The sequence below is a fragment of the Pisolithus orientalis genome (assembly GCF_024613125.1).
Source record: "Pisolithus orientalis strain OTSU chromosome Unknown F5J12scaffold_50, whole genome shotgun sequence".
NCBI lineage: Eukaryota > Fungi > Basidiomycota > Agaricomycetes > Boletales > Pisolithaceae > Pisolithus > Pisolithus orientalis.
The window spans coordinates 255,735-271,475 of NW_026260831.1; the positions used below are offsets into that span (position 1 = coordinate 255,735).

Sequence of the window (15,741 nt, forward strand, 5' to 3'; positions counted from 1 at the left end):
TGGTGATGTAAGTCAGATCTCAGCAGAGACATCTCTAGATCTGAAGATGGCATGACAGATGGTTGGTGTTTCCAGATAGGGAAGTATTAATTCCAGAATTGAAGGGCATGAGTCAGGCATCAAAGGGGCTTGGGTGTTGGGGGTCTGTGGGGAAATGGGAGCATAAGCAATCACATCTCCCACCCTTTCGTCCTCTCAGTGAAGTTAACAAAAGCTTCATGAATGGGGCTCTGATGGAGGAGGAGGAGAAGGGGGGACATCTTCTGCTGGGTGTTGCAGTAAGAAGGCAAGATGCACATCATACTTGTCATGAGTGCAATCAGGGAGGCTGGAGAACAGTAGACTATGCTGCAGCTGTCACAATGGAGGAAGAATGATGGACAAGACTGGAATAAAGACAGTGCAGGGAGCAGGGAGGAACAATCCATATGCTTCATCAACCAGGGAGACAAAAACAACCACATAAGACCTTTCTAACTGTTCTGGAAGTCATACTGACAAGGAGAACATGCTGACCAAGCTGCATGGGATGAGATGGGGCTGACAACAATGGGATGAACCAGGGGGCTTCAGGATGGAAGCTGGTGGGAATGCCTGGCAGATATACATAGCCACTGTCTCTGGCAAATGAGACAAGCAAGATGATTGATGAAGAGGTGCCATGATTGATAGACTTAGCAAAATGAGTGTCTGATGGATGGAGTGCTGTAGAAATGTGCAGGGTGCAAGGATCCTCTCCAAATTTGGAAGGCAGAACTGCATGGCTGAGCACTTTAAGCAAGTGTGAGAACAGAGTCAATATCTTTGGAAACAGTGGAGATACAATGAAAACTGGAATGCTGTACATGGGTGCTAAAAACCTTTAATGCATGCTTAACTCACTTCCTCTCTTCTCTCTGGCACTGACAACTTGTTCTTGTGTGAAGGATGACTGTTAACATCCAGCAGTCTTTCTATGCATGAGGCCTTTAGTCTTCATCTGCATGGCATGGGCATTGCATGCAACTTGTTGACAAGTTAGGCAGAGTCAACTGTAACCATGTCCACAACACCTTTGGTGTGTGACAATGGTCCTCACTGGCAAGCATGCCCTCTTGAACTTCCCCCTCATCCTCCATTCCTTCCATTTCCTTGCCCCTGACTGGAGTAATTCCCAGGGGTCAAAGCCAAGGCTTCGTTGCCATTGCAAGCTTTCTGCTTTGCTCATGAGTTTTGAGTCTCTTTATGGCCTTGCCTTTCTGACTCTTCAATGATCAGGGAGATGAGGATGTCAGGGTCAATGGTTTGTGTTGGATTGTACAAGCAGGCTGTTGCTAGCTGTCCAGACATGAAGCTAGCAAGGTACTTAGGCAGTGATTGGATGATGGTCAAGCAGTAATCCTTTTCTTTGATCTGTATGCTGATGGCAGCTAACTTCTCTCTCTTTGTAAACAGATCATCCAAGAACTGGTGGACATCACCATTGACAGGGCACTGCAAGTTCAAAAACTTGGTGCAAATGTTGGTCTGTGCATAAGTACCCTTTTCCATGTACTCATGAATGATCTCATTCCACATAGCCATGACACTGTTAAGGCCACACACCCAGAGGGCAGTGGAATCAGGAATCTGTTGGGTGAGTAAGTGTTTCACCATATTTTTGCTTTTCTGCCACTTAGCAAGTTCATCAGTGTTGGGAGGAGTTACAGTTATGAATCCATCCTGATCAGTGGAGGTCAAGCTGACAGGGCAAGGGGAGGTGCCATTGAAATGGGACCATAGTTCTTTTGTTGATAATGCATTCCAGAATTACAGTAGCCTCTTGGGGTTTTGCCCAGAGGGCTCGGAGTTTCTCCCCAATCCTCGGAATTAAATTCTGTTGTCACTATGCTTACTAATTATGGTACTATAAATTTTCCACACCATTCTTTTCCACCTCAGTGACTTCTTTATACACTGAGGTGAGCCTACCTATACTTACATTCATTTACCTGGTACTGACATAGTGTAGATACTCATAACTTTGTTAGTTTATGAGCCCTGCTCTTGTGCTCTAATTCCAAAAGAGTTATTACACAGCAAGAATACCCACTATGGCAAAAGACAATCATTCCTTACAAGTCCCAACCCTAAATGCAGATGGAAGCAACTGGCTATATTACAAGGCTTGGGTTGAATGGGCTGATTGGACACCTGACCAGCTTGGATGCAAAACTAGAAGACCCTTCAGTGGGAAAAGACTCCTGGAAGCCCACAGCCATGGAGCAAAAACTTGTCAATGAATACCCAGAAAAACTCTGGCAATGGGCAAAGGACAATGGATATGTCAAGCAAGTGATCACTGTGTCACTCCCATAATCATTGTTCCTTTGAGTTCTGAAGGAAGAGACTGCAAAGAGTGTGTGGGGTGTCCTCACCGATCTTTTCCAAAACTGCTCTTGCATCATTGCAATTGATCTTCAGAGAAAACTTCAAGAATCCTGCTGTGCAGAAAAAGGCAATGTCCATGCTCACTTTGACAAGATGTGTGAACAACTTGCTGCACTTGGACAGTCTCTCACAGATGATGACTTTGCAGCCATCATCCTCAGTTCACTTCCCACTTCATACAACTCCAACCTCACAGCTATAATGTCTTTGGCCCTGGTCATGCAAAAGGACCTATCTCCAGACTTTATAATCAAAGTAATTTTTGATGAATATGATAGGCACCAAATGCAGATGAAGAGAGGCAATTCTGGAAACTCTGGAAATTCCAAAGACACAGCCTATTCAGTGAAGGATGGAAAGAAGTCTACTTGCAAAAATTGTGGAAAGAAAGGTCACGTGTGAGACCAATGCTGGGAAGAGGGTGGCAGAAAAGCTGGGCAAGTGCCCAAATGGTTCCAGAACAAAGGAAAAGGGACAAAGAAGGAGAAAGGCACCAGAAAAGCGGCCACTGTGGCCAGCACATAAGCCAGCTTGAGTGCACAGACCAGTGCTGACTCTGAACCTGATGGAGTTTGGCTAGTGCATCTGCAGGATGATGACTGGATCATGGAAATTGTGGGGGAAGAAATTCCAAACCCCCAGGACATTGTTAACAATGATGAAGACACATACACAAACACCTTCAACCATGCTCTCCTCACAGGTGAAAGCCTAAATTCTGCAGAAGAGACCATCCTGTTCGACTCAGGTGCTTCACATCATATGTCCTCCTACCACAGCAAATTCCTTGACTACAAGCCAATCATTCCTAAACCTATCACCACTGCTGACAACCACACCTTCCATGCCATCAGGAAAGGTGACCTTGCAACCTCACTCCCAAATGGCACTGCGCAAACCCACATTCAACTCAAGGACATGCTCTATGCCCCCAAGATGGGAATCATGCTCATTCCCATTAGCAAACTTGATGTCACTGGGTATGCTGCATTATTCTGAGACAAGCATTGTCAAATTTTCAACACTCAGAAAAAGAAAGTAGCTGAAATTCTGATGCAAAAAGGCCTCTACTGTCTCAAACAACCTCATTGTGCCTTTGCAGGCCTAGCTAAGGCCACAGAATCCTTAACCATGGAGGAGATACACATCAGGCTTGGCCACATCACTCCTGAAGCCATCTGGCACATGCTGAAGGACAGCACAATCACTGGAATTAAGCTGGATAAAGGACATTCTACCATGGGTACATGCAATTCATGCAAGTATGCCAAAGCAACTCAGAAGCCCATTGGGAAGGAGCATGACCCACCCTGCCATGAACACCTAGGTGACAAGGTCCACACAGATCTCTGGGGACCTTCTGCAGTCTAAACCCCTGGCCACAGCCAATACTATGTGTTGTTCACAGATGACCACACCTGCTAGACCAAGCTGTACCTCCAGAAGACAAAAGCCAAGACCTTCACATCATACAGGGCCTATGAAGCATGGCTGAATATGCAGTTCAATACCAAAGTCAAATGACTTTGCTCAGATTGAGGGGGAGAATATCTTAGTGTGGAATTTTCAGAATATCTGAAATCCCAAGGCACAGGATGATGCATAACTGTCCACAATACCCCCAAACACAAGGGAGTTGCAGAATGACTCAAAAGAACACTCATTGAGTGTGTACATGCAATGATTCATGCCAGTGGCCTACCCAAGAACCTCTGGGGGGAGGCCATCATGCATGTGACTTGGCTCAAAAACTGCTCATCAACTTGTTGTCTAGGCACCAAGACCCCCTATGAAATGCTCTACAACAGACCACCCAACCTCTCAAAAATCCCAGTCTGGGGATGTCATGTCAAGGTTCATGATACCTCTGGCTCCAAGCTAGACATGTGAGCCCAAGATGGACACTGGGTAGGTTTTGACCCTGAGAGCAATGGCCACTGCATCTACTGGCCTGACACACAAGCAATTGGAATCAAACAAAGTGTCATCTTCAAGTGCCAAGATGTGTCTGTACCACATGGTGTGCCACTTGAGGGGGAGCAGGGGAATTCCAACACCTCACAAGGAAATTCTGAGGCCACACAGACAGTCAAGTGACCCACCAAAGCAACTTCAGAAATTCTGAGACTCATTTTGGACCCACTTGGAGAGAATTTCAAAACACCTCCACCTCAACCTCATCATTCCACTTGCCAGTGCTTTGAATCAGACTATATGAGGTGCCTATGTGCAGGGGAAGGCACTCATGATGGACACATCCCTCTCAACTTTGTAAAAGAACTCTGAGAGAGTGATAGCAACCCAAACAGCCCAAAATCCTGAGAGAATGCTACCTACATGTTCAATGATGAACTAGCTGCTGATGAAGACAACACCAACATGGTGTATGCTATGGTGGCAGGGATGGCTGAAGCTGAAGGGCTGGACCCATCAACAGTACATGAGGCAAAATGGTGAGCTGACTGGCTGAAGTGGCAAAATGCCATAAATGCAGAATTACAGAGCCTAGAGGAAGTGCACACCTGGGACATTGTTGAGTGCCCAAAAGGTGCAAATGTCATAGGATGCAAATGGGTCTTCAAGATCAAATGCAATGCTACTGGGGAGATCGAGAAGTACAAGGCCCACCTAGTTGCTAAGGGCTACTCTCAGATACAGGGCATCAACTATGATGAAACATATGCTCCCATTGCAAGACTTGCATCTCTTCACACTATACTCACAATTGCTGCATGCAATGACTGGGATATTGACATCTTTGATTTCCACTTGGCATTCCTCAATGGCAAACTTGGAGATGGTGAAGACATCTACATGGAGCTCCCTGAGGGCTACACTATAGGGTGGAATTTTTCCTATCCAGTAGGGAAGCTAAGTGTCGCATTATACAGCTCAAAACAAGGTGCACTTCAGTGGTACCAGAAGCTATGTGCTACTCTCACAGATCTTGGGCTCACCAGGGCTCACACAGACTAGAGAGTATTCTACAGTCGCATAGGATCAGAAATTCTCATCCTCACCAGCCACATTGATGAGTGCACTATAACAGGCAGTTCCCCACTGCTAGTCTGCTCATTTAAACAAGAAATCAGCACTCATTTCAAAATCTCCAACCTAGGGCCCATCAGTTGGCTACTTGGAATGAAGGTGATGCAAAATAGAGATGCCCACACCATATCCCTATCACAGCAGTCATATATCAAGGCCATCCTAATGAAATACAACCTCACCAACTGCAAACCAGCCACAATTCCGATGGACCCCAGCATAGGACTCTCCCATGGAGAAATTCTGCAGCCAGCTGAAGAAGCTGCATGGATGAAAAACATACCCTACCATGCCATTGTTGGCTCCCTCATGCACCTTGCCATTGGAACACACCCTGCATTGCATTTGCTGTCTCTACAGTTGCACAGTTCAACAACACACCCAACATGACTCACTGGGAAGCCATGAAATGAATCTATAGGTATATCTCAGGCACAAAAGCACTTGCTTTGATGTTCAGAAATACAGAACAAGGCCTCAAGGGCTATACCAATGCAGATGGAGCTTCACAGGAGCATCAACATGCTATGAGCAGATACACCTACCTACTAGATGGTGGAGCTGTCAGTTGGGCTTCACAGAAACAAGAACTTGTCATGCTCTTGACTGCAGAAGCAGAGTACATCACAGCAACTCATGCAGCCAAGGAGGGCTTGTGGCTTCAATGACTCATTGGGGAAGTTTTCCAACCACTCAAACATCCTATCCCACTGTATTCCAACAGCCAATCTGCCATCACACTCACCAAGGATGGCAGCTACCATGCTCACACCAAGCACATTGATATACAATACCATTTCATTCATTTTGCTGTGGAAAACCATTCCTTTTGTTTAATTTATTGTCCTACTGATGACATGGTTGCCAATACCCTTACCAAACCTTTACCAAGCATCAAGGTGAAACACTTTGCATCTGCACTCAGACTCCATTCCAATTGAGGGGGAGTGTCAAGAATGTGTTCCAGAATTATGGTAGCCTCTTAGGGTTTCACCCAGAGGGCTCGGAGTTTCTCCCTGACCTTCGGAATTTAATTCCGATGACACTACACTTACTAATTATGGTACTATAAATTTTCTGCACCATTCTTTTCCACTTCAGGGACTTCTTCATACACTGAGTATGGCACATTGCAGCATGCAGCATAATTCATGGTGAAGTTGTGGCAACATGTACCATGGCACCTGGTGGCACCTGCTCTAGGAGTCTCTGGAGGGTTGTGGCAGCCAGTAGATATTGCTCAGCACATGCCAGCAATGTGGTGGCAGTTGGTGGCATGGGCATGGCAAACAGTGGTAAACACCTGACTGCCTTAGGATCCACATCAAGGTTTGATGTGTGGCATGGATGGTTCTGCATACAGCAGCACATGGTTAGATGCAGAAGAATAAACCAGCAGTTCTCAGCAGCTGATGGCATTGACCCAACATACCACAGCACACATCTGGATTGAGTAGGATTCATGTCAGTGCATGGCATCCAGCACAGATAGTTCTGCATATGGCAGCACACAGCTAGGGTACTATAGATATGGACATGAAGCATAGCATGAATTGTCAGTATACTGCATATCTTACCACCAGTATAAGATCATAACCTATACTTCATACAATCACAGAATGGTGGCTAGTAATATTGCATTGATTTCATAGATTTCATTCAAATTGGGATTATGCTGATCAAATACTGGATTCCCAGGGCATTAAATAAGGACCAATACAATACAATACAGGGTGCAATGGGTGCATTACATGCCTGTGAGAAGCTGCCACACCAATGGAACATGCATCCAATCACTTTGAGGGACTCCAAGCCAGTTGTGAATATTGTCCTGCATGTAAAATGCTAGTGAGCAATGGTCGCTGCTCACATCATTCACACCATGCTGCAAAAGCCAGCCAGAAAAGGCTACAACAGTGCCAGGCCAGTAATTGAATTGAAGACCAAGAGAGGGGATGTCAAGAACACATTCAGAATAATTGCCGACACTAACAAGCATGTCATACCAGTTGGCATGGGATTGCAGGTCACAATGGAGGGGAGCCAACTGGTTAGCAATCATGGAGATGTTGGTGTAAACCATTGGCCAGTGTCAGAGGACTGCTGACATTTCAGGATCATTCATGGAAGACCACTCAGTCAGCTTCCACATGGCTTGGTGACTGGCATTGTACAAAGGAGGGTGCATAATTGAAAGTGTAGCAGAGAGAATTGCAAATGGCATTTGGATGGCATGGATCCATTGCTGAGTGGCCAGAGCCACAAGGTCAGCAGATATGGAAGGCTGGTGTGCCAGTGTCTACAACATTAGCAATGAGTATTTTGAGATGAAGCACAAGGATGACACCATGATGGTTGTGGCATCTTTGATATCAGGGAGAGGGATAGTTAAGCAGGAGGGTTGAGTGGGACAATTGAGCAGAGAGCTGAGTGGGACAGGTGTATGTATTGGCTGTGTGGAAGTGACCAGTAGCTATCTATGTAGGGAGATATTGCTGCTCATCTCCTGTGTATTGCTGTTACCCAAAATTTGGCTACATCTGCCATTGTCCAACTTTGCTTCCCACAGTGTGAATGATATTCTCACCATTGTTCCTACAAGTTTAAATCTTGATTGATCATCAAGCTATCAGTGAACCCATTGTTGTCAAATATGTCCACTGAACAGTCCCACCAAGTTCATTTTGGCCATCAAGGTGAGGTTGTCTTCATTGTTGGATCCAGTGACCTAAGCCATCCACAGCAAATGTAAGATCAATTGAGCCAAGGCAATCTAGCTCCTGTGTGAAATGGTCCAAAAATCTGGAGGAGATGCTAGTACAACTGGGAGTTGCATGAGCCAACCCCTCCACCAATTGTCTCAAGTGGAAAGGCAGATATGACAGGGTCAAACATGGATATTGCAGCTGGTAAGTGGGCATGATTTCTCTCCAAGCTCAACCACAAACATCTTTTCACTATAGATTCATGTGAAAGCTTGCTGGATCAGTTCCTGCTGGAGCCAACTGCTCTGGCAGAGGACAGAATCATGGGTGGTGAGTTGGCATGATTGCCCTTCAAGCCAACAAACAAACAAATTGTCTATTAATAGATCAACATGACAACTTGATGAATTGGTTCCTGAATGAACAGGAACCAACTGCTCCCCCAGTGGATGGCATGAATGTGGATCTACTTGCACAATTGCTGAATGCATGGGAACCATCAGCACCACCAGTCACAGATGAGAAATTAAATAGGATGGACAGGTCTTCAACACCTGCACAAGACATTACTATGCAGGTCAATTTTCTGGCAGACTTGCACAATGCATGGGAACCATCTCCTCTCCCCATCACCTGCAAATCATCAAATCCAAGGGACTGATCTCCTCAACCTGATTCTCCAACTAACCTGCTTGTTCAATTGCAGGATACGAGGGAACCAACACCTCCCCTGCTCATTCTAAATGTACCTGTTGAATCTTTTGACTTGGCAGTGGATGAAGACAACAGGGCAAATCCTTTGACTTTTGGCATGCCCAAACAATCAGAGATGAGGGATCTTTTCAAAGAAATATGCAATGGTGAGTATTTATTTCATGTGTTCCATTCACATGATTGGTGATATCCATCAACTATGTAGGTGAACTTCCATCTGACCAGAAATCTCTTCAAATGGAACAGTGGGGATTGGCACCTGTTCCATGTTGTGATCAAGGTATGGGCATGAGCTTACTCTGATACAGCATTGACATTAATAATTTTAGTCCTGTGTGCCTTACATGCCATGGTATCTTGCTACCATGGAAATGCTGCTCCCAGCAACACACCATTTGATCCCACCCTCAATAGGCACCTTGTGTGGGCTGCAAATGCCATTGCAAGAGAATTGGGCATAGCTGCAAGGGACCAGTATGGTGCTGCCTCTCAGGGCCTTCAACTCATCAATATGCTTGATTTGATGGAAGTCATTCAATATCCACATTCTGCCTTTGAAAATTGTCCTGAGCCATTCATCACCAACCAATCACACCCATCTCACCAGTCTGTGGTAGAGATGGGTATCCTCTACTTGGCATGCCAGATTGAGGTGGCCTCTGTACATCTGAAGCAGACTGCCAATATCATGGGATGGCCCACAAATTGGTTTGCAAACCTAGCAATGGACTTGGTAGGTTTTGCATCAATTTTTCAGTGTGGGACTGATACTTAATTCCTTCAGAATCAGCTTAATAGCTTGATTCTGGTGACATTGTTGCATGCCAGTTATACTCCTCCCCTCCCAGCATGCTACCATGTGTACCTCAGACACCAAGATGATGAGGTTAGCTTCTGTGATCAAATGCAGCTAATTCTCCTTAGCACATTTTGCATAATTGACAATATCAGTGCCATTGTCCCACATTGGACCCCACATGCAGCTGATCCCAATTCTGGCTTTGCATTCCCTTGGTGGCTATATTGTGCCAAGGAATACACAGCAGATTCCCAAAGATTGCAAGGCAAGGGATTGTTTTCTGTGGCCTGGGATTTTTTTAAGGTATGCCACTTATTCTCATTGCTGCAAATAGTTGATGATGGCCCAGGGCTTATGGCCATTGCCTGAGGTGCCAATTGCAGACTGTCTCAATGGCCATATCAAGGAGCAGGTAAACTACTGCATCAAAAATATTTGGAAATATGCCAATGTTGTCAATGGTCAGGGTTGAAAAATTGACCAATTCTATGCTAGGTGGTGGGCATTGCATGGGTTGTTGGGCATGCTGCTTCAATAGTTTACATGTTTTTGACTGTGGAGTTGGGTTGTATATACATTGCTGTGAATGTTGATCATTTATGAGATCCTGCCCATATGCATGATGTCTGAACCCCACCCATCTGCATGATGGTATGCATGGTTTTTGTTTTGTTTTGGTTTCTGATACACACCCTTTAGTGCTGAGTATCCATCCATCTATGATGTCTAAGCACCTGCCCATCCATAAGATGTCTGATGCAAATGTTGATAATTTATGAGATCCACCCATTCACATGATGTCTGAACCCCTGCCCATCTGCATGATGTCTGACAACCTGCCCATCTGCATGATGGCCTGAGTAGTTTTACTTTTGCTGCAGTTTATGATGCACACCCTTTAGCTCTGAGTACCTGCCCAATCTATGATGTCTAAGCACCCACCCATTTGCAAAATCTTGGCAACACCACCTGTCCAAAGTTCAAGAGCCAGCATATCCTAATAAAATACAAGATTCACATTGCCTACTAAATCTTACATTAAATTTTGCAGCTTCAGATCAACAGTTCTCCAGTTGCAACTGGTCTAGGTAGTAGGTCATCCATCTGCAGTGATTGACACATGGGAACATGCACTGACTGATGTACATTGGCATGCATGTAGTATGCCAGGCATGCTCTGTCACCATCTACAGCCCCCACCCCATGCTCCAATGCTGAACCTGAAAATGCAATGATTGTCCCTGGGTTGTAGTGCAGCCACAGATTCAATGTTGGAATGACAAAGTCCAAGGGTGGGTAGTTGCCCACAGTTACCAGCATGTCATACCATGGATCCTGTCCATTGATATCCCTGTGGTAACAAGTTGCCCAATTCACCATCATGGACATGCTGCTATATGTGGAGCTCCATATCAGCAGTATGGAGCTCATATCCAAATCCACCTGCTGTTCCACCTGTTTGCCAAAGTGGATCAACACTTCCCTGCCATCTGCATACATTCATGGATGGATGACATGCAGGATCACAGATAACAGGGCATTGGTGTTGGACATTTGGTCAACCCATTCCCTTGTAGAAGTGTCTTCCATCCTGGATTTGAGCAGCTGTGAGGCCTCCAGGAAGCCATTTTTGGGCTTCAAGATGGATGAGCATTTTATTCACAAGGCAGGAAATGATCACCCACCCCATGACCCTGTTGAAACCATGTGGGTGACAGGATGATGGCACCTTTCAACTTGGCATTATTGCAGAAATATTACTTGTCAGTCCACCATGCCTGTGGGGGAGCCTTTATACTCTCCCACAGTGGTTCCCTCAGAAGATGAAGGTGGCTCCATATGTCAGCTTACCATTCCATTAAGTCAGTAGAATACAAGATTCTGCATTTCCTTACCCTTCTTTTTGGGCTGAGAGCATCCAGCAAATACCATATGTGGATGGTGTTTGAGTTGGTCACCAGAATGGATGGCTCAGTCACTTCTGTGTATCTCTCAGCAGCTTCTGCACTGCAGGTTTTTCCACCCCAATTTTTACCAATGTTGACTGCAGAAAGATGAAAACTTCCATTGCACCATCATGATGGACTTACTTGGGTGATGATAGGCCTGTGAGATTACTGATGATATGCAATCTGCTTCACATAACACTGGAAATGGAATTGATATATCTGGAAGGGTGCAAGGTCCACTGAATACCTCCTCTTGAAATCTGGCTTTCATGTATGATGCAATGCAGTCTGTTAGTTCCATTCACCATCTGTGGGGGGTGTTAGAGGTGTCTTGTATAGTGTTCATGCCTGGGGTGGATGAGGTCAGAGTTGTATAGTGGGCAAGCCACTTGCAGCTTGTTGGAAAATTACAGCATGTCAGGAAGCTTGCATCAATATTTTACTGTGATCCAATCAATATGATGTGATGCTATAAGTGCTATTGGTGTTGGGCCTGTCTTATGTTGTGACAGGGGTGGATCTTACTAGATGGACCTGTCCTTGTTTTATGGCAATATAAAAGATATTACTGAAGGGCCCATCCATATGTTATGACCATATAAATGATACTGCTGATGGGCCCTTCCATATGTTGTGACACTATAAATGATATTACTGATGGGCCCATCTTTATGTTGCAGCAGGGGTGCATCTTACTAGATGGGCCCATCCATGTGTTGTGACCCTGTCAACATCACTATATTTGACCTCATGGTCCATTGGACTGTTTCAATAAACTCTCTGGCCATGGTGGGAATTTTGTTTCTCCTGTACCTGAATTATTGCATGATTAGTATAAGACATTTGAAGTAGACCAGCACTGACAATTCATGAGTTTCTTTTGGAGCTCCCAACTTATTCCACTTGGAAGCAGCCCTCCCTGCTTCAGCCTTCTTGTCATCTGCAAGAGACTCCCACCACTGTTGGATGATTTTGGTACTCTGACCTATGGTCTTGGGGTCCTTGGTGTCCCTCCTCTCCCTATCATAGGCATCCATGTCCTCTTTGAAGAGCTGCTGGGAGGCAGTAAAATCAGTGAAGGGTTTTCTGTAGTTTCCAGCCTTGGTAGGTCTGGTCCTCTCCTCTCTGGCATCCTCATCCTCACCAGTCCCAGGCTGCTCCTTCCTCTTGTCTGTTGCAGCCAGGATGCTCTCAATGATGTGTTCCTCATCATCCTGGTCTTCAGGGTCTAGTTCTGGCAAAAACACCCTTCTGATGGCCTAAATACACTTGAGATATGTGAAACTTGATGAAAAAGATACCATACCACTCTCAAGTTCTGGGGCAATTCCACAGATCCTGAAGATGCTTGCTGAAGGATCTGGGATTTCACATCAACCAGGATCTGGGCCCTGAGGTCAGGATTCCCTTGGGCATCTGTGTACTGCTCCACATAGGAGGACAGCAGGTCAGAATAGACTTCAGACCAATCAGCCATGAGGGAATAAAATCAGGGGGATAATTAGCAGCACAGATGATGGAGGTTGGAAGCAAGGTGAAAATTTTTCAGCCTTTCCCAATTTAGGCAGGATGTTGAAGTTTTTGGCCATCACTCTTTTAGGAAAGGTACCATTATGGTATGATTGTTTTGATGTATTTGCTATTCACTTTGATTCAGATACCAAGTGCAAAGCAAGGGTAATTGGAAAACTATACACATATACCCATGTTCTAAATACAATCCATTTGTTTACCTTGGAACATCAATTGGGCCTTTTTGGAAAAGTCAGTCCACAACACTATCTGCTTATGAGCATAAGCCTTTTTCCCTGGTTCCAACAATTGTAGAGCCTTTTTCTCCCATATGTCCTGTTGGAACTCAAACCATAAGATGGCCCAAACCATCTCATGCCTCACCAATGACAATTCTTTTTTCCACCTGTCCCTTCTTGCCCTTGCTTTGAGCCAATTGATCCTGTAAACTGCCCCACAATTTATTGATGAGATTTTTTTGAGTAGTATTAACACTTACACTCCTCCATTAAACCCCCCTTCTCAGCATTCAGTTGACCCTGTTCACCATCCATCATCCAAAACCATGCCATTTTGCTGGTTCCCTGCCCAAACTGGTTCTCCTCTGTAACATCCTTACTCACTGCCAGGTCCTGGGGCTGAATAGCCTGATATTTTTGTCCAATCTCTTGATTGGGTTCCAACTGGAGAATGGCTTGCCTTGCCCTTTGATAACTTCTGCCCTGCTTGTTTATCTGAGCCACCACTTTTTGGATGTCCTGCTTGGTTCTTGTACCTTCCCTAGTTGATTGTGCACTGTGGAAGTTCTGCCTGTATAACATTGCCTTGTGTCCAAGGTTGGTTTGGAGCTGGTCTAGACAATCATTAGCTTGCCCAATCCTGAGTTCCATTTCTTCTTTGAGGAGGTCATGAAGGCCAAGCTCCATCAGTTTGGTTGCTCCAATGGATGAGGGCATCCATATACTCATGAGCTCAGCAGGTGGCTCCTCTCCTTCTTCTGTAGCCTCCAAATCCTCATCATCTTCCCAGTACTCTCAATTGTCATCAATTTCTTCACCTTGCCCAAGGAATGCTGGATCATCCTGGGGTATAAAGACACCATCCACCTCCAAACCTTTGAGAAATGCCTGGCTGGTGCCATGGAATTTGTCAATCCTGGCAGAAAGTCTTTTTCTTTTCTCTGAGACTTTGACTTCTTGTCTGGTAGACATGTGGCTCTGTCTAAGCTCAGATCTTAGCTGGTCCCTGCAGGTCTGGTTAGCAACCTATTGCTTCTGGAAACCACAGACCATACTGTGCATCCTCTATGCTAATTCCTTCCACAAGCCAAGCCACAGAACCATGGCTCCCTGGGGACACAGGTGGATTTTTCATGAGCTTTAACTGCACTTCAACTATGGTAGGGGCTACAGGCCATCAGACATGCCCAGGGTTTCTTAGGAACATACTGACCTTTTTCCCCTTTCAACAAATAAATGTATAGGGAATCACCTTGATTTGCTTCTGCCTCAAGAACATCCAACTCCCATTGGGCAAGTTGGGCAGGGTCTAGAACAGCTGTCAACTGCTCATATGCCTGATTCATTTCTTCTAGGCACTTGTGTGAGGTCTTGTATTTTTTCAACAGTGCAGGAACTGAGATGTACACAGTAAATTAACTTCTCTTTGAAGAAAAGGTCTCTCACCCATGTTGAAAATTTTTTTCCAGTTAGAATCTCTCATATGGTCATTGTGCACTTCTTGTCTGTGGGCCTGAGTCATAGACCTTGCAGTGGGAGAGATCTTATTGAATGGAGCCCACAATGTCTCCAAAATTTCACCATCCAGATGACCAGCACCCTTGATACAGTTGAGGCTATATCTTGGAAAGCAAGAGAGTTTGTGGGCAGCAAGATGAAACTTCCCCACAGCAGGAATGATTTCCAGGGAGGGAGGGAGATGGAGAGAGCAGCTGGATTTTACCCAACTCTGGAAGTTAATATTCCACTGGCACCCAACATCATAAATGACAAGGGCCTTTGTGATGCTTTCTGAATGATAATCAAGAGCACTGTAGATGGAGTAATCCATGTTCATGTACCTGGCACAAAATGAGTTCCAAAGGCTTCCAGTACATCCATCAGGTCCACTGACTTTTCTCCTTTCTGAAAATCCACCACAGAATGGGGAACAAAGCAACCATGCCAAGCACAGGCTGTGGCACCAATCCCAGTGGACCAGAGATTGGACTTGTTAATATTAGCAGCATTGATTGCCCTGTGATTGCTGCAGGTGGATCTCTACCAGTACAAGCATGATTGAGCACAGGAAGAGTCAAAAGCAAGGTTTTCAGCTGTATTGAAAAATTTTCATCCCCAAAACAACACCACACAAGTCTGGAACAAGGTTATCAGATGCATTTAAAATATTTGCACCCAAACATTGTCACTAAAATGTATTTTAAGTGTACCTGACAGCCAATCCAAGAATGTCCTTTTGGGTAGTCCATGCTGGTCTTGTGACCTTGAGTTGGTCATGTACTTTGTCCTTCATATAATGCACCAATACAATTCTTTCTCCCTTCTCCCACTTTAGCACAGAATGTTGAAGGATTTTTCCTGATAGG

The 15,741-nt window shown here is 45.0% G+C and overlaps 2 protein-coding genes across 2 annotated transcripts; one reads left to right on the top strand and one right to left on the bottom strand.

Annotated features, from left to right (window-relative positions):
* Nucleotides 1–8,335: 8,335 nt before the first annotated feature.
* F5J12DRAFT_786176 (uncharacterized protein) lies at nt 8,336–10,147 on the top strand (the record flags this gene model as incomplete). Its single annotated transcript, XM_051743384.1, has 9 exons — nt 8,336–8,366; nt 8,421–8,492; nt 8,549–8,739; nt 8,869–9,022; nt 9,082–9,156; nt 9,206–9,609; nt 9,661–9,762; nt 9,787–9,978; nt 10,010–10,147. 9 exons carry the CDS (start codon nt 8,336–8,338, stop codon nt 10,145–10,147), a joined length of 1,359 nt encoding a protein of 452 aa, XP_051595704.1.
* A 3,187-nt stretch (nt 10,148–13,334) lies between these two features.
* On the bottom strand, nt 13,335–15,412 carry F5J12DRAFT_726989 (uncharacterized protein; the record flags this gene model as incomplete). Its single annotated transcript, XM_051741767.1, has 7 exons — nt 13,335–13,585; nt 13,636–14,169; nt 14,194–14,381; nt 14,422–14,524; nt 14,559–14,771; nt 14,822–15,216; nt 15,270–15,412. Coding segments are annotated over 7 exons (1,827 nt in total), but the record flags the coding sequence as incomplete, so codon positions are not given.
* Nucleotides 15,413–15,741: the final 329 nt, after the last annotated feature.